The sequence below is a fragment of the Lotus japonicus genome, chromosome 2 (assembly GCF_012489685.1).
Source record: "Lotus japonicus ecotype B-129 chromosome 2, LjGifu_v1.2".
Taxonomy (NCBI): Eukaryota; Viridiplantae; Streptophyta; class Magnoliopsida; order Fabales; family Fabaceae; genus Lotus; species Lotus japonicus.
Genome location: NC_080042.1, coordinates 53334704 through 53355446, shown reverse-complemented (window position 1 = coordinate 53355446; position 20743 = coordinate 53334704). Strand labels below are relative to the sequence as shown.

General features: G+C 37.7%; 2 protein-coding genes and 1 long non-coding RNA gene across 4 annotated transcripts; 2 read left to right on the top strand and 1 right to left on the bottom strand.

Annotated features, from left to right (window-relative positions):
• The first annotated feature begins 6201 nt into the window (after positions 1 to 6201).
• On the top strand, positions 6202 to 9692 carry LOC130736632 (pentatricopeptide repeat-containing protein At1g12775, mitochondrial-like). Its single transcript, XM_057588438.1, has 3 exons — positions 6202 to 7068; positions 7156 to 7196; positions 9546 to 9692. The coding sequence occupies exons 1-3, from the start codon at positions 6243 to 6245 to the stop codon at positions 9690 to 9692; spliced, it is 1014 nt and encodes a 337-aa protein (XP_057444421.1). The 5' UTR covers positions 6202 to 6242.
• Positions 9693 to 14463: 4771 nt separating this feature from the next.
• On the top strand, positions 14464 to 15540 carry LOC130736630 (putative pentatricopeptide repeat-containing protein At1g12700, mitochondrial). Its single transcript, XM_057588437.1, has one exon. It carries the CDS (start codon positions 14737 to 14739, stop codon positions 15538 to 15540), a length of 804 nt encoding a protein of 267 aa, XP_057444420.1. The 5' UTR covers positions 14464 to 14736.
• Positions 15541 to 16006: 466 nt separating this feature from the next.
• Positions 16007 to 17345, bottom strand: LOC130738334 (uncharacterized). 2 transcript variants are annotated; one of them, XR_009019337.1, is made up of 3 exons: positions 17281 to 17345; positions 16477 to 16740; positions 16007 to 16240 (listed from the first exon to the last, which is right to left on the bottom strand). It is a non-coding gene; the product is annotated as an uncharacterized LOC130738334 (long non-coding RNA). The 2 variants fall into 2 exon arrangements; XR_009019336.1 differs by lacking the exon at positions 17281 to 17345 and adding an exon at positions 16844 to 17253.
• Positions 17346 to 20743: the final 3398 nt, after the last annotated feature.

Sequence of the window (20743 nt, the reverse complement as noted above, 5' to 3'; positions counted from 1 at the left end):
ACAAGCCTTCTCGTTTTGCACTTGAGCAATGAAGGTAGAGAACACAGCATGAGACTCATCCTTGCGGGTTAGAAACTTTACCCATGTCCAGCGGCTATAGTCATCAACGATAACCATCCCATATCTCTTGCCACCTATAGACTCAGTTTTCACTGGTCCAAACAGGTCGATATGCAGAAGTTCCAACGGCCTTGAGGTTGAGACAAAATTCTTTGCCTTGAAAGGGACTTTTGTGAATTTGCCTTTCTGACATGCTTCACAAAGAGCGTCTGAAGCGAACTTCAGATTGGGTAAGCCCCTGACAAGGTTTAGCTTGCTCAGCTGAGAAATCTTTCTCATACTGGCATGCCCTAACCGTCTATGCCATACCCACTGCTCTTCATTAACAGATAGAAGGCACTTCACATTCTGAGCCTCCAACTCAGATAATCTGATCTTATAAATGTTGTTCTTCCTCTTGCTGTTAAACAGAACAGAGCCATCGATCTGACTTACAGCCCGGCAGGACTTTTGATTGAATATAACATCATAACCCTTGTCAGCTAATTGACTTATAGACAATAAGTTATGTGTTAAGCCGTCTACCAATAAAACATTATCAATGCATGGACTACTATCTACACAAATAGTACCAGTACCAACAATTTTACCCTTTTCATTTCCTCCGAAGCCAACTTCGCCTCCAGGCTTAAGTTTCAGCTCTCGGAACATACGCTTTTCTCCCGTCATGTGACGCGAGCATCCACTGTCCAGATACCATGATTGGTGTTTCAGTGGAGCTATCAAGGATATCTGCAACATAGATGATCTTGTCCTTAGGTACCCACTTTCTGGGTCCTCTTTTGTTAGTTACCCCAGAGGTTCTGATCACCTTGGGTGTCTCAACATAATATTTTAAAGGAATATTTGCATGATATTTAGTCATAGAGAAAGATCCCTTTTTAAGAGGATGTTTAGCAACTTTAGCAGGTACAGGATCAGGCAATATGGTACCAGAGGGAACAAAGCATTCATACAAGGATTTAGCTTTAGACACAGAAGGCTCATTTCTAATTGGTTTAGAATAGCCAATGCCATGCATTCCATTTCTGCTTACGCCATAGATCATTGAAGCCATTAAGCTTCTATCCACGCTTTTAGCTAGGAATCTTTGAAAAGACTTTTCATACTTAGATTCATTTCTACAATCAGAGGCATCACAGGCAACAATTTCTTCTAACTTAGCAATCTGGTTCTTAAGCACAGAGTTAGAATTTACCAAAGCATGATTTTCATTTTTCAAATCAGAAATAATTTTCTCATGTTCAGAAGGAGTCTTAGAGACAGCAGATAAGTTCTTTTTCAACTTTTTATGCTTAGACAATAAAGAGTTATACTTATCCATGATATCAGACAAAGCATGTTTCAGTTCAGAGGTAGAGAAGGAAGCGAATACCTCATTTTCATCGTCTGAGTTAGGATCTCCTTCTGATTCTGAGTCAGAGTCAACAGCTTCCTTTGACTCTGCTCCTTTGTCTTTGACAATGGCCATGAGTCCTTGGACTTCACCATCAGAGTCAACATCCTCTGACTCTGATTCATCGAATGTCACCATCAGACTCTTCTTGGTCTTGAAGTGCTTCTTTGGCTTCTTGTCTTTCTTCAACTTTGGACAATCACTTTTGTAGTGCCCAGATTCTTTGCACTCAAAGCATGTGACTTCCTTGATTGAAGACTTCTTCTGGCCTGAGGACTCATACTTGCCTTTTGCCTTTCCAGAGCCTTTGAACTTGCTCTGCCTGTGCTTCCAGATGCGGTTAAGTCTCTTGGAGATCAGAGTCAGCTCATCTTCATCAGAATCTTCTGATGCTTCTTCAGATTCTTCTTCTTCAGCTTGAAGAGCCTTTGACTTCTCAACCTTAGCCTTTTCAGATTTGGATTTCAAGGCTATGGACTTTTTCCTCAGATCTTGCATCTCTGAGCGTTTCAGCTCATGGCATTTCAAAATGCTGATGAGTTCTTCTAAACTCATATTCTCAACGTCTCTCGTGAGCTCTATTGAAGTCACCAAAGGCATCCAACTTTCAGGAAGACACCTGATGACCCTTATGACATGATCTTTTGTTGTGTAGCTCTTGTTGAGAGGTCGTATGCCAGCTACAAGCAATTGAAATCTGGAGAACATTTCTTCAATGGACTCATTTGGCTCCATGATGAAGGATTCATACTTTTGGATCAAAGACAATGCCTTTGATTCTTTGACTTTCTTGTTTCCTTCATGAGACATTTTCAGAGAATCGAAAATGCCTTTAGCAAACTCACGATCGGTAATCTTCTGGTACTCCTCATAGGAAATAGCACTTAGAAGAATTGCTCTTGCTTTGTGATGTTGTGAGTACAGCTTCTTTTGTTCTGCAGTCATCTCTGACCTTGGGATCTTCTTGCCATCTGCATCAACTGGACGCTCATAGCCATCCACAATAATATCCCAGAGATCTGCATCGAAACCCAGAAAGAAACTTTCCAGTCTATCTTTCCAATATTCGAACCTTTGACCATCGAACATAGGAGGCTTTGCGTTGTAACCATCTCTTTGAGTTTCACTGGTGGTGGCAGCCATTGTTTTTCACACCGGCCCGGATCACTGAACACTGTTAGGTGTGGTAATCAGAACTTGCGCTCTGATACCAATTGAAGGTATGAAAAACGGTAGAAAGGGGGGGGTTTGAATAACGTTTTCAGAACAAAACTTCCACCTTAAAGATTTTGACAAATCTTTTGAGAACTTAAGTGCTAAAGATAAGAGATAGAAAAGCACACAAGGATTTTATCCTGGTTCACTTGATAAATCACTCAAGCTACTCCAGTCCACCCGTTAAGGTGATTTCTTCCTTCTTAGAATGAAGGCAATCCACTAATCAGGTAAGAGTTACAACTGCACTTGAAACCTACAAGTGACTAACAATTACACTGACTTAGCTCACACTAAGATTCACTCTCTTAGTCTTCTCTAGGATCCGATCAACCTTGATCTCCTAAAGGCAAACTATACAACTGTATATGAAGTTCTTGTTTACAAAGAAATTGCTTCTAAAAAGCTTATAGTAAACACAATGAATTTCAGATGAAAGAAGGCTTAGAATATTTTGAATATGTCTTGCGCGTGTGTATTGCTTCTACTTCGTTTCTTCGCCGCTTCTTTCAATCTTCAGCCTTTATATATACTCCAAGGATTAGGGTTGAGCGTTGCATGGGAAATGCTACCGTTGGAGGGCAGTTCTGGAAAATCCAGCTTCTGCTGTGGCTGAGAACGTTAGGTAGGTCGTCAGGAAGGTACACTTGCTTTTGTACTTGGATAGCGACTTGACCTTTTAACCTAGGAGACTTCTGATCAGGGGAATACTTCATATTGGAACTTGTGAAGCCGGTTGATCAGAGTCAGAGGGAAAGCACAGATCCTCTGACCATTGTATCTTCTGATTCTGAACTCAGAGGGAAGAACATGGCCTTCAGAGTTTCTTGCTTCTGGACTTCAGAGTTTCCACTATTCAGCTTCTGGATCTTCAGAGTCTTCTACACCATCAGAACATCTGAACCTTCAGTGTTTCTTGGTTATCAGAACTTCTGGATCTTCAGAGCTTCTAGCGACTGAGTCCACATCAGAGTTTGTATAGCTTCAGAACTTCTGAAGCTTTTCCACTGTTCATACTGAACATGGTGAATGCGAAAGCGTTGCTTGGGTCACTCTTTATACACAGTGCTTCTGATTTGTGTGAGATTGAGTTGAGGTCAGAGCCTGTAAATAGCACACTCAGAAAAACACGTTAGAGTACCACAATTGTTCATATCAAAAGGTTAACTTGTAATCATCAAAACATAGAGTTGTACTACTAGATCAAAACTTGATCTTACATTAACCCGGACAAAAATGGGTATCCACAAAAGTAAAGCCAACATCTTGACGAGCCCTGACCTTGGCCAAAAAATCACGCATTGCTTTCTTGCAGAGAATGGGCAACCTGAACCTCCCACTGTCTGTCAAGCAGGTCCCTAATATTAGCAATGAGGACTGCACACACATGAAAGCCCGCAGGTGGAGTTTCGATCAAAGACACAACAAAAAGGGAATATGAGTATTAAATGACCCTTATGTTTCCCCGATCTCAAGCCTCGTGCAAGCCATGGAAAATAGCACAAAGCTTCATATGAAGAATATCATCCTCTGCACCAGCTCCCATAAAGCCAAAATACCACTCCTTAATACTCCCTCCGTTCCTATTTAACTGTTCAAGAAGAGAAGAAACACACATATTAAGGAGTGCAATTAATTTTGTTACTTTTCATAAAAGATTTGATTTCCTATTTCACCCTTTAAAATGTATATTATCTTTCCTCATTTATTGTTCCTGCAAGGACATTTCTCGGAAAAACATCATTTAATGCTCTCTTGAAACTCTAAGTGGACAGATATATAAGAACAATTTTTTTTATTCAAAGTGGACAATTAAAAAGGAACAGAAGGAGTATTGTTGCGAAGGCAACCGCCAATGTATAGAAAAGGATAGTTGGACTTTTTAAACATCTAATCCCAGAAATTAATCATTGAGCACTATGTATCAAGAAAGATTTTAAACAAACCAGAATCATAAAAAACTCGTTTCTCATATATGGAGTGGGTGAAGGGTCACTTTCGTCCCTAAAGTTACAGGCGTTTGGCAATTTAGTCCATATTCTTTTGAAATGTCACTCGTAGTCCCTAATGTTTAAAAACGTCGATCACGTTCGTCCCTGAGTTGGATCCCGTCAGTGAACGGTAACGGCCAAGGTGATTTGGCACGTTAGGTGTCAATGTGGACTTTCCACGTGGATTTGAATATTGATTTTTTTTTGAGAAACTTAGAAACTTCAATTTAGTCCCAGGCCAAAATCCTAAATCAGAAAAACTCCAATCTTTAATTTCATTATATATCATCTTCATCCCCAATCATTTTTCATTTTCACCAGAAAGAATCCAAAATCCAGAAAGACAGTTCTTCACAATGGATAAAGGCAAACAATGAAACAACAGGGCAAAAACCAGATTGAAGAACATTGCTCTTAATTCAGTTCCCACTTTTGGTCCCTATTATACTATATTCAGTCCAATGCATTCAAACAAAAGCCAGGTGATACTATCTGCGATCTCCCAGATTTAACCAATGCACTTCCCCTATTTACATTCCATGATTTCACAAAACCATACATCACAAAACTGAAAAATACACACTTTTCAGTACTAAGCAATACCCTTAGTAATGAATTTCATGATCAAGTGTCTTCATCTCTAAAAGTTAGATCTAAATGGAAATTTGAAAAATAAATGGTAATATTTACAACTAAAAAACACTATGCCCTCTAGAAAAATTGTCTGTCGTTTTAGATTGAGGACAACCACCACTCGTCCCCCCCACCCATAGTCAGTTGTTGGAGAACAACCACCACCATCCGCCATCCCATCGCCCAAGCCACAACCCCCTCTGGCGAATAAGCACCACTGCCCCACACCGCCCAAACGCAACCCAACCCCCATGGGTTGCAAGAGGTCAGGGACAGATCTGAATGGATATAGACAAATCTGCAAAACCCTTCATCAGTTCAGGAAGAAGAAGAAGAAAAAAAAGAAGAAGAAGAAGAGGGAGGTGATGTCATAATGAGAGAAACAGAGGAATCAGGGGAGAAGAATCTTCGAGGATTGTATTGAGGATTTGGACGGATTTGGTCGATGTCCTACCAAATTTGCTTAGTCCTTCACAAAAATGAAAAATCCCACTTTTCTAATTTGTAATTTTTCTGAAGTTTGGCTTGAATTTTTTGATGGCAATGGGAAAGGTGTGTTTGATTGGTGAATGGAGATGAGGGGAGGAAGGAAGCAAGAGAAGCCAATGCACAAATTGAAGTATTCTAGGGTTCTTACTTCCAGGGACTAAATTGAAGCTTTTAAGTTTCCCCCAATATTTAAATCCACGTGGAAAATCCACATTGACACATAACATGCCACGTGGAAAATCCACACGTGTGACATTTCAAAAGAATAAGGACTAAATTTCCCGACGCTTGTAACTTTAGGGACGAAAGTGACCATTTACCCTATATGGAGTACTCTATTAGGCTCTAATTCTTTTTCTACTTTTTTTGGTTCTCTCTAACCGAAAAGTATCCACAAAACCTACAAAGTAACCTCCGTCGCGGCATCGACGAAACTCATAGCAGCGTCCACTCCTTCAATGTCACCATTTTTAAGGTTCAGGAGCTTTCCCTTTCTTTCTCACTCTCACTCTCGCTTTCATTCTTCCTTTCACAATGTTGGTGATGTTGTTTCCTTCTTCAATCGCTTACTCCAAATGCAACCTACCCCTTCCATCATCGAATTTAACAAGATTTTAACTTCCCTTGTTAAGACCAAGAAGCATTACCCCAGCGCTATATCCCTTTCTCACCAGATGGAATCTCGGGGAATTACACCAGACATTGTTACTCTCAACATCCTCATCAATTGCCACTGCCATCTAGGTAAGATTACTTGTGCATTTTCTGTATTGGCCAACATTCTCAAGAGGGGTTATCAGCCAACTACCATCACCTTCAATACTCTCATCAAAGGTCTCTGTCTTCACGGCAAGGTCCCCAAAGCACTGCAATTTCATGATGACGTGCTAGCTCAGGGATTTCGGTTGAACCAAGTCAGTTATGGAACCTTGATCAATGGGCTATGTAAAATGGGGGAAACAAGAGCTGCTTTGGAGTTGCTTAGGCGGATTCAAGGGCGAGGGATTAAACCTGATGTGGTAATGTACAGCACAATCATCGATAGCCTGTGTAAAGATAAACTTGTAAGTGATGCTTGCAATTTATATTCTGAAATGATTGTCAAGGGAATATCTCCTGATGTTGTCACGTACAGTGCTTTAATATATGGCTTTTGCATTGTTGGTCAATTGAAACAAGCAATTGGGTTGCTAGATGAAATGACAACAAAAAACATCGACCCAAATGTTTATACTTATAATATATTGGTCGATGCTTTGTGCCCAGACAGATTATTATTGCGTGGTTGGCAGTACTTGTTCTGAAAAGAAAGGCCTGCCAACAATATGCTCTTAAATCCATTGTCATTGATAACTATTCTAATAATTTCAGATTACTATAACAATATACCTGGACTCTATTTCTTACCTAAGGTATTGGTTTGAATTTCAGAAGCTCTGCTATAGATATATATATATATATATATATATATATATATATATATATATATATATATGCACTTCATAAGTAAAATGGGAAGCTGATAAACATCTTTGTGGCCCTTCCAACTCTTACATTAGTTCTTTATAAATGGCCCCCTTGAATTTCTTACCAGGTTCATGGGAAAAGAGTTGCCTCAAGGAATAGTAGTTGAATGTCACTCTTAATCCAGGTGTAATTAAGAGTGGCATGCTTGGCTCATGCTTTGGTAATTCAGCTTCTATCTATCACACTCCTGCATCATGGTATTCACATTTGTCATTTCTGCCCTATTGACATTCTTTGTTCTTTATCAATTTCTGTTTAACTGAAAAGTCGTATTGCTCATGTTACTTTTTCCTGTGAAGAAAATATTTGACACACTTGTAGATCTGGTTTGATCTGAAACAAATGAGAAGTACCATTAAAATTGGTTATATTTTTGTATTTAATCATTGTAAGATATTGATAGTTTCTCACTTGTGATTCCCCCCATACCCCACTCGTTATGCTTCTTCAACTTACATTTATTTAGTTTGAATTGGAGGTAAAGATTTCTGCTTCTTCTTTTATCTTTTGGTTTTAGATATTGTTTTCTGATTTGGTTTTTGGTCATAGTCTTTCTTCTTTATCATATTTAGCACTGATTTAGTTTTTTCATTTCTATATTGTGCACCATTTGTTCTCTGATTACAGTCCATGCTTCCATTGATGGCGGAAGCTTATGGCAGAAGCTGTAGTGTCTTTCTGGTTTGGCGTTTGAATCAACGCCAATCCACATTTGAGTCAACATGGCAAATCTTGCTTCTCCATTGATGTGTGAGATGTGTGTTTTATCGTTTTGCGTTGATGCTAATGCCAAACCAAATAGACAAGTAGATATCTATAAGTTATCTCTAACAGTTACTATTTACAACAGAATATCACAAACTGCTTAGTACCTAACAGTGAGGTAGCACTGTAGGCTAATTTAACTTTATAGTAAGATGGCTGTACATAATCAACTATCTTTGACATACATGACCTTTAGAGTTCGGAGGCTCAAATTTATGCATATATTTTAGTTAAAACTTGAATCATCTCTTAGTTTTTTATTCCTTTTTTTTTGTGCATGCTTTGTAAAGGCGAAAATAGAAGCATAAATCAATGCATTTTATTGAAATAGATATGTCAATTCTGGTGACTATATCCTATCCTAAGTCAAAATCAAAGTGAACATGTTAGACCAAATAGATTAATGTGTGGACCTTATATTTGGCATGTGCAAGTTTAATTATGGAGAAGTATATATTTTTAGTCACTCTTCTGAAGCAAGAGAGCGGAATTAATTTTACATCTTCCTTTCCTTCTTTTATCTTTTAGTCTTACTTCACCACTGTTAAAACTTCAGTAGTCATATCAAATGTATATGATGTGACTTTTTTTGTTTATAATTGGAAGATTACAGCTCTAGTTCTGATGCGTCAAAATGAAATATTAACCGATACAAAAATCCACACTCATGATTTTTATGCTAGGTACCCAAAGCTTTTAGATGTTAGTTTTTCTTTTATTTGTTTCAGATCATGGTAGGTTATCGATTCCAGAGATAAAATTGATTTTTATAGTTGAGGATAGCCACTAGCTTTATTTTCGCTCATCTGGTCCAAGGAATTTTGTTCTTCCTATGCTATCACATTGTTCATGTAATCGTTTTTTCTTAGTTTAATTCATAGAAGTTCCAAATCTTGGCGATGCATATCCTTGAATTTTATGTTTGGTCAGCTTCCATTACATGGTGTCCTTATTTTTTAATGTTCTGAAATCTCGGTCATTTGCATCTATATTTGCTTGGGTTACATCTTTTTATATCAGTAAAAATACAGAATACCATCTCTTAATAATAGAGTTGCTGCACTCTTATAATGAACAACTTGTTTAACTATTGCTTGGAATGAAATTTGGCAAAGTTCTCAGCACTTAACCAATAAAGTCTTACAAAATGCTGAAAATGAGATTGAATGACTATTTTAATATATTGCTACCCCATTTTGTAATTTTCTCAACTGTATTTCTGAATCAGAAGTGACTAGCTTGCTGAGATTGTAGCTGTTTCTGAGATGAGGTGGCTAGACAATGGAGGTAAGAAGCATGCTGTATTAGAGCAACAATATTACTGCCACTACATGTATTAGAGCAACAATATTACGCTCCTATCTCTATGGTAAAGATCCATTTGCATGCCATCAAATTTTTTCCATTAGGAAGGTCTACTACATCCAATTCTTTGCGTTCGTTTTAAACAATTATTTCCTCTATTACAGCACATCACTAATTTAGGTGTTGAAGATCACCATGGACATTTTGAGGAACCTCCATCTGCGATAATTTGTTATGGGATGTTGAGTTCAAGATCTAACACCTTTTCCTATGGCAATTGGAACATCAAGGTCATCAATAGTAGCACTTAAATGATTAACAGTTAGCTCGATCAATCTGTGTGTCTTCCATTAGGTTTGACACGGTTTCTGCTGGTTTTTTTGTTGAGGAATTTGTGGTCTCATAGAGTAGACCTGAAGTTCACTTTACAATTGTTTCCCAGGTTCTCCTTGGGTTATTAGTTGTAGGCTTTTCTGAAGATGAAGTAGGAAGAGAGATAGGGAAGAACATGGATGAGTTCCACTGTTTATCTTCACTTGTATTTTTCTTCTGAAGTGAAACATTGGGAAAGAAAGGTTGAAGTTCAAGTAAAGTGGTGTCATATGAGTTATAAAACTTGTTTTCTGGAGGGACAGTAGCACTTGTTCCCTTTTTTGCGAGAATATAAACCAGCAACCTGAGCATAATAATAAGCTGAAAAATGAAATACAGTTAGCACTTGAGTAATCTGCATTTAGCAACTGAACAGACAGATAGCAAATAAAGTATGGAGGGGAAACTGAAATGTGCATTAGAAAGTAAGCGATAGAGCTAATTAAAGTGTGGAGGGAACAATGGGTGTCAACTTCCGGGGATGCAGAGGAACACCACCAAGAAAGATGGTGTGACGTAGCAGAAGAAGAGTGCAGTATGGTGAACTGCACAATAATAGTAATGTCATATTTTGTATCCAAGCCGGGTGACTCTAGAGTCAACCCGAACCTGTCCCTACTCTAAGAATAGGACATTTCTTTTTGTCCCTTTTTATGAACCGGGCCAGGTTGGGCCCGACCCTAAAGCCACAAGCCAAGTCTCTCTTGCGTTTCGTCGACTCTGTTTTGCTCTTGTTCTGTATTATTTTTGACATCAACGATTCTGTTTTGGCGTTTGCCGCCGTGTTCGCCCATATCTCATCTCTAAGTCTAGCTGCTTCGTCTCTGTTTCGCTCTCGTCACTGTTGTGTTTGCTGTTTGTGGCGGCGTGCGATCTTCATTCTCGGTACGATTTTCGTTCTCGGACGTGGTTCTTCTCTTGGGGTGTCTCTGGACTTGTTCGCCTTTGGTCTCCTACCGTAGTCTGTCGGTTTCTTGTTCTGCTGAGATGGAGTCCGCTGGTTGTGATGGGTTGGTGGGGTGAAACAATGGTTCTGTGTTTGGGCGTGAGGAAGTGCTATTGCGTGACGAGGCTGGCGGTGAGGTCGATGAGGGGGCTGATGGAATGGTTACGACGAGTTTTGAGCGTGGTGGTGTGGAGCAAAGCAACATAGGCAAGATGTTGGTCGTCGTGGTTCTTCCACTTTGTTTCTTGATGGAACGTGCGAGACGATATCTGATTCAATCCATCTTCCTTATTTATTCTGCCTTCGTTTCCATTTCAGTCTTTTTTGCTTTCCTTAATTCTGTTCTTTTTCTTTTTGCACACTGACTGCTTGTTGAAATGTCTGACTGAATTTTTTCTCTTTTTATCCATGTTTCTATGGAATTCGTGATGTATAAGGAGAAGCTTGTTGCATCTGCTGAATGCTTAACCAGTTAACACACCGGCTGATAGATAACACTCTTGGTTTTGCGCAATTTTTCAAACTGAGGTTACCTTGCTATGTCATAAGTAGAAGGGGATGATGGATGCAGCAAAGTTGAAGGTCTTCTCTTTGTTAACGGAGACTCGATATCAGCCATTTGATAATGAGGTTCGTGGTGCTAAGGATCATATATGAGTAACTAAGGTTCTCATGTGGTTTGGCTGAAAATCCTGATTGATTTGCGTATCATTTGGTTTTCTTTTTGTTGGGGTTTCAATGATACTCCTTGTTGTGATTTTCTCAAGGTTTGAGTCTCTTTCCCGTTTTCTTTCTGTGGAGAAGGAGCCTCTAAGGGTCCAGGTTTTTTTGTTGGGAGAAAAAGAGGTCGGCCTAAGAAAGTCACTAAGAGGAGAAGGAAAAATCAAAGGTTTCAGGTTGTTGGTTGTGATGACTTACACTTATTTGGTTAGATTTGAGTTTTTACGATTTATTGTATTGGTTTTTGCTTAGAGGGTTTCAAAGACACTTCTTGGGGATTTTGTACTCTTTTTCCTTCATTAGGTTTTTATCCCAATGGTTTTTCCTATGAAGGTTTTAATGAGGCACGTTCACTTGGTGTGTGGTTTTTTGGGTGGTTTTGTTGGTTGAGTTTTTTTATTTGTCCTTTTTGTGAGAGAGTTTTTGTGATGAAACTTACCTATCCAATAATATATATCTTTTGCTTAAAAAAAAAACATAATGATAGTTGTCTTACATGAACTTAATTAGTTTTTAATCAGCTAGGGCTTTGTTGAGAGGACAAATGTAAATTAGTGTGAAGATGTTAATTCTTTTTAATTTACATCCATAAATTAGATCCTATATATAGGAATGATATTCTTTTTAATTCAGGGTCAATCAGTGAAGAGAAGGTGGTAGAATTAATCAAATTCCGTTCGTGGAAATGGCGAAGATGCAAAAGAAAGGGATTTAGCTGCTCCTCATATGATTGGTATGCAAATCCGAGAATGTGCTTGGGGGTGGGAACAACCTGGTAGCTTTGTTTTCAGGCCAGGACTGTACCCCTGCATCAACTGAATTATCTAAGGAAAGGCTGGGCCAATTGCTCTGGACAGCTCAGTATACCTCTCAGATTGGTTCTGTCTCAAATCTTATTGTTGTGAAGTAAGAAGGCGTGGCTTTCATTTGGAGGATTGAAGGGTGGGATCATTTTATCTGTTATTGTTGGTCTGATAGAGAAGGCTCTCTGCAGTCTTGCTTTGGCTTCTCTAGTTTAGTGGATCTGTCAAGAGCATGGCATATATAATGCCTCTAGCAGCTCGCATTACTCTTTTTTAGTGCTTTTTATTTTCCCCTGTTTTCTTGTATCTTTTTTCTAGCACCACTGGTGCTTTCCATTTCTTTATTATATATATATATATATATATATATATATATATATATAAATTTGGCATTCCCAAAATTAAAAAACTCAAACTAATATTACGGTGATCATAAAACTGAGCCACTTGAAAAATGGACTGATTCCATATATTTAGGGCTGAATACAGGGTGAAAGAGCTTATGGGAGCTTATCAACTATATAAAGCCTTTTGGTCCTTGAAATCAAACCGAAATGATATTTAATGTAAGTAATTTCCTTTACAGAGTAAACTTTTAATGTTGTTTAGGCTCTCAAATCAATTTTGCCCATCAAATCATCAAGTGCTTATCTGAAATGATTTTCAAACAGCCAACATTTGCATTTCTTTCATGCCAACCAGTACCCTTTGGCATTTTATTGTACCCTGTAATCTTTGAGGATCGTCTGTTTTCAATTCCCTAACTGGTCCATATAGTTTTGGTATATTTTGAATTTTTAGATGAAAGATGGGACTTGATCGATACTGCAGGCAATGAAACTCATATGGACACTGATGGATATTAAAAAACTTGTCGCTCAGATTTAGCTATGGAAAATATTGAAACTTGAGACATTGGATCAATGAAGAGAATGTCATAATGTCACTAGCCCATCTTTTTTTAATATCCCTAAAATATTTTTAAGACGTGTAAACTTTACAAGGTTTCAGAAACTAGTAATACATTTGGAAAACTAATTTCAGAAATGTAAATTTTTTGGCCATTAGAATGAAGCGGGGATACGTTTACCACTAAGTGCAAGCATATGAAACAAGAAAGTTAGTCACTACTATCAGCAGTTGATACCTTGGTTTTAGCAAAAAAACAAAATTGCATGCAATTTTGAATTCTATAAATTTTATCTCAGAAGAAACTAATTTCATAAATGTAATTTTTTACATTCCTGAAATTAGTTTTAAGGAATGTGCTATTTTTCACATAGTTGAGAATAGTTTCAGGTAACTGAAAATTTTCTACTTGAATTATATTTTTCTCTATACCACAACTTTCATTTTTGAAATAAGGAATTTCTGAAATACAAACGAAATTTTAGGGCCCATTTGCTTTACCTGTTTACTACTCTCATTTAAAAAAATAGAAAGTAAAGTTGAAAACATGTTTGCTTGATATTTAGAACATATGATTAAAACAGGAAAATAGAAAAGAAGTTTTCATTTTTCAGTGAAAATGAAAATGAGTTGTCATCATCATTACCACTGCCACTATCCTGCCACTGCCACCACCATCTTCACCGTTACCACAACCTATGTCCTTATCGCCACAACCGTCGTCACCGCTACCATGATCATTGTCATTGCCTCCACAATCGCCGCCATCGCCTCTGTCGTTGTTTTCACCACCATCACCTCCACTTCCTCTGCCGCCACCACCGGCAGTGAGATGAAAAAGGTGGTGGTGGTGGGGTGAAAGGCGGTGCCGGCGGCGATGAAGGTTGCGAATGTAGTGGTTCTGTTAGCACTGATGGTGGTGGTAGTGGCGGTGGTTGTCGAGGTAGAGGTGGTGATGGTGACAGAGGTGGCGATGGTAGTAGCATCTTTGGTGGTGGCAGTGACAATGGTTGTGATGAGGGCCGACAACAACAACTGCAATGGTAGTGATAAAACAGAAAGTCAAAACAAATATGTTTTCTAAATTCTAAAAATTTGAAAATGAAGACTATTTTTGGAAATTAAAATAGAAAATGAAAACAAAATATGCACTTAACATAGAACATAAGCCATAACTCATAAATCAAATGCTCATTAAAAATTATTAAAAACAGTCTTAAATGAGTTCTTTTGTCCCTAATGTTTATGTCATATTTGGACTATCATCTAATACTTATCCGTCTGATCTCAATTCTAAATTCTTACAAATAGATTTGTTTGATTTTGATCTCCGCTTTATAATATCACACTTTTTATTGGTGATATGATAAATAAAGAATCAACATGTAACGTTGTGAATTGTGATACTATACAATGGGACTAAAGCTAAAGTTTTTTCTAAAATCAGTGACCAAAATCACAATAAACAAATATCAGGGACCAAAACAAATTATTATAAGCCTTAACATTTAACAAAATCTTCCTAATCCCTCTTTTCTTCATTCCTTTCACTCTCACTCTCACAATCCTGGTGATGCCGTCTCACACTTCAATCGCTTACTCCGAATGTGTCCTACTACCCCTTCCATCGTTGAATTTAACAAGATTTTAACTTCCCTTGTTAAGACCAAGAAGCATTACTCCACCGCTATCTCGCTTTCTCACCAGATGGAGTTCACTGGAATCAAGCCAAGCCTTGTTACTATGAACATCTTGATCAATTGCTACTACCACCTAGGTCAAATCAATTCCGCTTTTTCTGTACTCGCCAGAATTCTCAAGAGTGGTTATCAGCCTGATACCATCACCTTCAATACTCTCATCAAAGGTCTCTGTCTTCACGGCAAGGTCCCCAAAGCACTGCAATTTCATGATGACGTGCTGGCAAAGGGATTTCTGTTGAATCAAGTCAGTTACGCGACCTTGATCAATGGGCTATGTAAAATTGGGGAAACAAGAGCTGCTTTGGAGTTGCTTAGGCGGATTCAAGGGCGAGGGATTAAACCTAATGTGGTAATGTACAACACCATCATTGATAGCCTGTGTAAAGATAAACTTGTAAGTCATGCTTGCAATTTATATTCTGAAATGCTTGCAAAGAGAATTCCTCCTGATATTTTCACTTACAATGCTTTAATATATGGCTTTTGCATTGTTGGTCAATTGAAACAAGCAATTGGGTTGCTAGATGAAATGGGATTGAAAAACATAGACCCAGATGTGTATACTTATAATATATTGGTCGATGCTTTAGGTAAGGAAGGGAAGGTGAGAGAAGCTAAGAACATGTTAGCTGTGATGATGAAACAGGGTGTGAAACCTAATGTTGTTACTTATAATTCTTTGATGGATGGGTATTGCCACTACTAGAAAAACTAGTTTTCACATCGGGTATTTTTGAGTTTTAACATCGGTTTTTATCCGATGTAAACAATGTTGATGTGGTATCTCATAACCTTTTCACATCGGGTTTATAACCGATGTGAAAGGTATACCTTTCACATCGGTTAAGTCAGCCAACCGATGTGAAATGTATACTTTTCACATCGGTTCTGTCATACAACCAATGTGAAAAGTACATCGGTTCTGTCAGCCAACCGATGTGAAATGTATACTTTTCACATCGGTTCTGTCATACAATCTTTTCACATCGGTTAGACAAAAAACCGATGTGAAATGTAAACAATGTTGATGTGGTATTTCACATCGGTTTTTTGTCTAACCGATGTGAAAAGTATACTTTTCACATCGGTTCTAACCGATGTGAATGCTCAACAATTTTTTTTATCTTTTTTTTTTCCACACGAATTTGACCTGAATATACATATTTTTTTAATGAAAATTTATTAACATAAAAAGAGATCTTGAGAACACACTCTCTCAAGTGAGTTAAACATCCAAGGTCCCAGCAAAAAAGAAAACATAATAGCCTAAAAGAACTAGAACAATTCATTGAAGTTTGCAATCAATTACCACAGAGCGAGCATCCTTTGTAATTGCTCTGATATCTTCCTTCCCAGTCCAAACCCTAGGTAGTGAATCATTGTCATGATTGAATATTGTGGATAATCTGAAATTGATTACAGAAGCCGGTAAGCCACCAAATCAATCTGAAAGCTGAATAACATCAAATAGGAATAGAGCAATTTCTTTCATCATAAAAGCAAGGGAAAGTGCCAAGTACAACAAAGGGTGTCCCCCAAAACAAACAAATGGAAACAAATAACAACCAAGCCTTATCTTGTTTGATTGGATCAGTTACATGGACCAAATAGATGAATATAGACATCTTTAAAATGATGTTACCTATCCTTCATGCGAATAAGAATCTTTCCAGCTTCTTCTCTTGCTTTATTTTCCACCACTTTTCTTCCATGGTCCCTTAGGCTTTGTTGCATTCTTTCAATTGTTTCTTCATCAAGCTCAAAACCAGCAATGGAAGTTGAAAATTCTGATACAACAGCTTCAGTCTCACGTTTAAGAAGTTTTCTGATAGAAAGCCAAGTGTCTTTTCCCCCCTGCTTCAAAGAGGGACTCAACAGGCTCAGCCAATGCCTTGACTAGTTGTGTCTGCAAAAGATACTTCTAATTTAGTGGTTGATGGAGATATTGCAGGAATAAATAATATATGACTCAGCTCAACAATTAATCTCCATTTTTGAGACAATATCACCTCAAATCTCTCTTATATCACTGAGGATTAATTTCATATATTGAAATCTGCATGATAATCAATCGATCAGTCACATAATTTTGAGCAGCTTTTCTTTTACCATACTCTGATTTTCCGTTGAAAGCTTTCTTCTTTTTACGATATGGATGATGACGGTCTAAAAATGAATACAAGAAACTAGTTAATTGAAGAAACTCAAAATCAAAATGAATACAACTTTTAAAGAAACTGGTTAGCAATGTGAGCTGTGAATATTAGATAGTACCCTCCAAATATGCAAAGCCAGTCTTTTCCAATCCTCTCCCAAGGTCTCAAAACCCCCCTTCAAATAAATATATAAAAAAACTCTGGACCCCACCCCCAAAACAAAAAAAGGAAGGTATTCAAAATTGTAAGTAGAGCAGCCAATTCAAAATAATGAAGCGCATCGGACATACCTGAGCTTCTCCAGTGGAACTAAAAGGGGAGTGGGCAGATCCAAACTCTGAATTTCTACTTGACTGATGGGAATCTTGTTGTGTCCATGGGTAATCAAGAGAGCTAGTGACATGATTAGTAGTTCCAGGCAATCTTTCTAGATCTTCTATGCCATCGTCTGAGTCAATATATATGTCATTCAAATCAAAATTATTCATCTTGATTTGTCCAGCGGTACTGTCTCTGGCTTCTGCGTAAGCTGGAGGAGTGTTTGAAATGCTGGGCTTTATATAAGACATGAGCTGCTGATCAGTAGCCCTAGCATCATGTGCATGCACCACTTCTTGTTGCATTTTATTCATAGATACAGTTTGATGTTGTCTTATATCAGTTGGAGAGCCTTGAGAACCATTGGAGAGTAAAGTTGGCACCATCTCTGACTCCCTAGATGAACCCCCTTCTCTCAACAAATTCTCTGGTTCTCGCAAAATGTTAGACAAGTTATTGCCCCCTTGTTCACCATTCCGACTAGCAAGACTCCTTAGAAGATGAGTCAGTAGATCCTGGTCTGTAGTCTAATCCGATCTGTCAGCTAAAATTCATTAAACATGTCATTATCCATCCCAAAAAACCTCAGTTAAAGAAGAAAGACCAACAGAGAAACAAATACAGGAATTTATCTTAAATGCAATTTCACCAATTGCAGTAATAATTCAAGTATCTCATTGTTATAAAAAAAAGTCTCCTAAGTTCATAACATCCCACAAGATTGACCTAAAATTTTATGATCACCTAAAATGAAATATTGTTATGATCACCTAAAATTTTATTGCATGCCAATTGCTGAAATGCATTTATTGCCCAATGGAGGATGTGTCCTCTGAATTTATCCTTAGAGAAAAATCATGTCTCTCTGCACTGTGTACTTTTTAAATGGCACTTCAGAAATCATTTAGAATATGGCTTTGGGCTTTTGATTGTGATTTGTGAACTTGCTCAAAGAATTGACAGGTTTCCTTAACAAGCATATTAGTTTAAATGATCAAGAGAATTAGTGCTAATTAGATATGAGACTTCATGTTTCTGAATTATTACTTCTTCCCTTTTCTTTTCTACTTGTTTCACCCATGAGGAGATATTCTTTTGGGTTTGGAGGGAGTGCTTGTGGTAGGTGTTGTATAGGGTGTTTGTGATTTTTTATAAAGAGTGAATGAGTCATTACAAGGAGGCAACACAAAGCCAAAAGAAAAAAACTTAGTATAACCCTGATGTAAAAACCCTGATGTGGAATGTATATTTTCTACTGTTTCAGCATCCTCTCTCTCTCACTTACCAATACACACATGGGCATACATTTAACCTAGTCTAATTTTACTGGTTTCCAACACACCATGATCAGTTTTAGGTCTGCAATTTTATTTCAGTTGCACTATTTCTTTGTCCATTAGTTAACTTAGTATAACTAAATCTTTGATGCTTATTAGTGTCATCACCAGATGCTTGTGATAAGCACTGATCTTAAGATACACTTAAGCTTGTTTGGCACCATTAATACTCATTAACTCAAGCAACACCAGTACTTTTTCAGTTAGATTAATGATTTGAGGATATCCGCTCTGTTAAGAGACCACAAACATGAGTGAAAAAAAAAGAAAAATAGGGTGTTTATCAGTGAACAGAACTAGAGTGATTTGTAGACAAGCATAAACTTAGGTGAACAGAACAACACAACAAACAAGCATAAACTTTGTAACATCTCGATTATTCGACATTAGAGTAACTCAGGACAATTGAATTAAAAATTAGAGCAATATCAGTGATTATTCTAAACGTGCCTTCAGTCTTTGATGGAATGTTCATGAAGGCAACAACATTGATTACCTTGATAGTGTCGAAGCAGAAGCGGCGAGGAGTCACGGCAGGAGCAGAGTCGATTCAAAGCAAGAACGGAAACTGAACAAGAGCAGGAACGAAACACAAATTGATTACCTTGTCACTTCCTGCAAATGCAAATCAAGCGTACATGTGAGCGAGCTAGAAATTGATTCAGTTTCTGAGAAAAAACAATTTGTTTTCAGAAATTGTAACAAGTTACTTTCAAGACCATTTGGTCCCTTAATTATGAAATTATGTATAACAGTGTATACTTGAGATACAAAACAGACACAATTTTCCCAAGTCAAGCAGATAAGTACAGGATATGTAATTCAGCACTAACTTAAAGCATAGATCATAAGATATTTCAAACTTTAATAATTCAGCACAAAGCTCATTGTCTCTGTGAGACTACTCCATAACCCTAGAATACAACCACAACTACGATTTGATTCCTAGCTCATGATATTGATCAGCTTAACTTTTACATTCCCCATAAATTTAGAACAATTTGAGAAAAAACCCAAATTGATCGAAATGAGAAAACCAGAGCATGAAAATTGAAAATCGTGAATAACACAAAACCAACGGAGGAAACAAGATAACAGAGGAGGAGAAGAAGTAGGAACCTGGTGCGAGCGAACGGAAGAACCAACGGCGCCACCACATAGGAGGAATTGATGTCCCGCTTTAGAAATCTGAAGTGAGTGATGGGTACAGAGAGGAATTGAGTGTCGAACCAGGAACACAAAACGCAGGTGAGTTTAAGCAGGAACCTGGTGCGAGCGAACGGAAGAACCAACGACGCCACCACCAACGGAAGAGTCGAAGAGGTTTAAGATTAGGGGTTTGATGGGTACAGAGAGGAAGAGGAAGGGGACTCCGCCGCCAAGATGGCCAAAACCAACGGCGCCACCACCAACGGAAGAACCAAACGCACAGCGGAAAGAGGGACTGATCGAGGAAGAAAAGACCGAGGAAGAAAGCTTCTTGTTTTTTCGTGAATGACTGTGGAAGAAACCAAAATTAAAGAAAAGAGGGACTTTTCCCAACGGTTGTTATATAACCGATGTGAAAACTAAAGAAAGATGGACTTTTCCCAACGGTTGTAATATAACCGATGTGAAAAGTACTTCATTCAAATTTCAAAAATGCCACCGCATTTAGCTTTCACATCGCTTATTCTAACAACCGTTGTAAATAATGTTTACTAATTACTTCTCACATCAGACATATTCCCAACCGATGTGAAAACTATCATAAAAGATCACTAAAATTTCAATATTGCCACTGCGTTATCTTTTACATCAGGTAATTGATTAACCGATGTGAAAACCCTGATGTGAAAAGTCTATTTTCTAAATTCTAAAAATTTGAAAATGAAGACTATTTTTGGAAATTAAAATAGAAAATGAAAACAAAATATGCACTTAACATAGAACATAAGCCATAACTCATAAATCAAATGCTCATTAAAAATTATTAAAAACAGTCTTAAATGAGTTCTTTTGTCCCTAATGTTTATGTCATATTTGGACTATCATCTAATACTTATCCGTCTGATCTCAATTCTAAATTCTTACAAATAGATTTGTTTGATTTTGATCT

What these genes read in the sequence shown, in the direction of transcription:
- LOC130736632 (XM_057588438.1), top strand. Translation starts at nt 6,243, where the DNA reads ATGTCACCATTTTTAAGGTTCAGGAGCTTTCCCTTTCTTTCTCACTCT. An exon ending in AGACAGATTATTATTGCGTG is followed by an intron (nt 7,069 to 7,155) that starts GTTGGCAGTACT and finishes TAATAATTTCAG; the next exon opens with ATTACTATAACAATATACCT. An exon ending in GACTCTATTTCTTACCTAAG is followed by an intron (nt 7,197 to 9,545) that starts GTATTGGTTTGA and finishes CCTCTATTACAG; the next exon opens with CACATCACTAATTTAGGTGT.
- LOC130736630 (XM_057588437.1), top strand. Translation starts at nt 14,737, where the DNA reads ATGTGTCCTACTACCCCTTCCATCGTTGAATTTAACAAGATTTTAACT.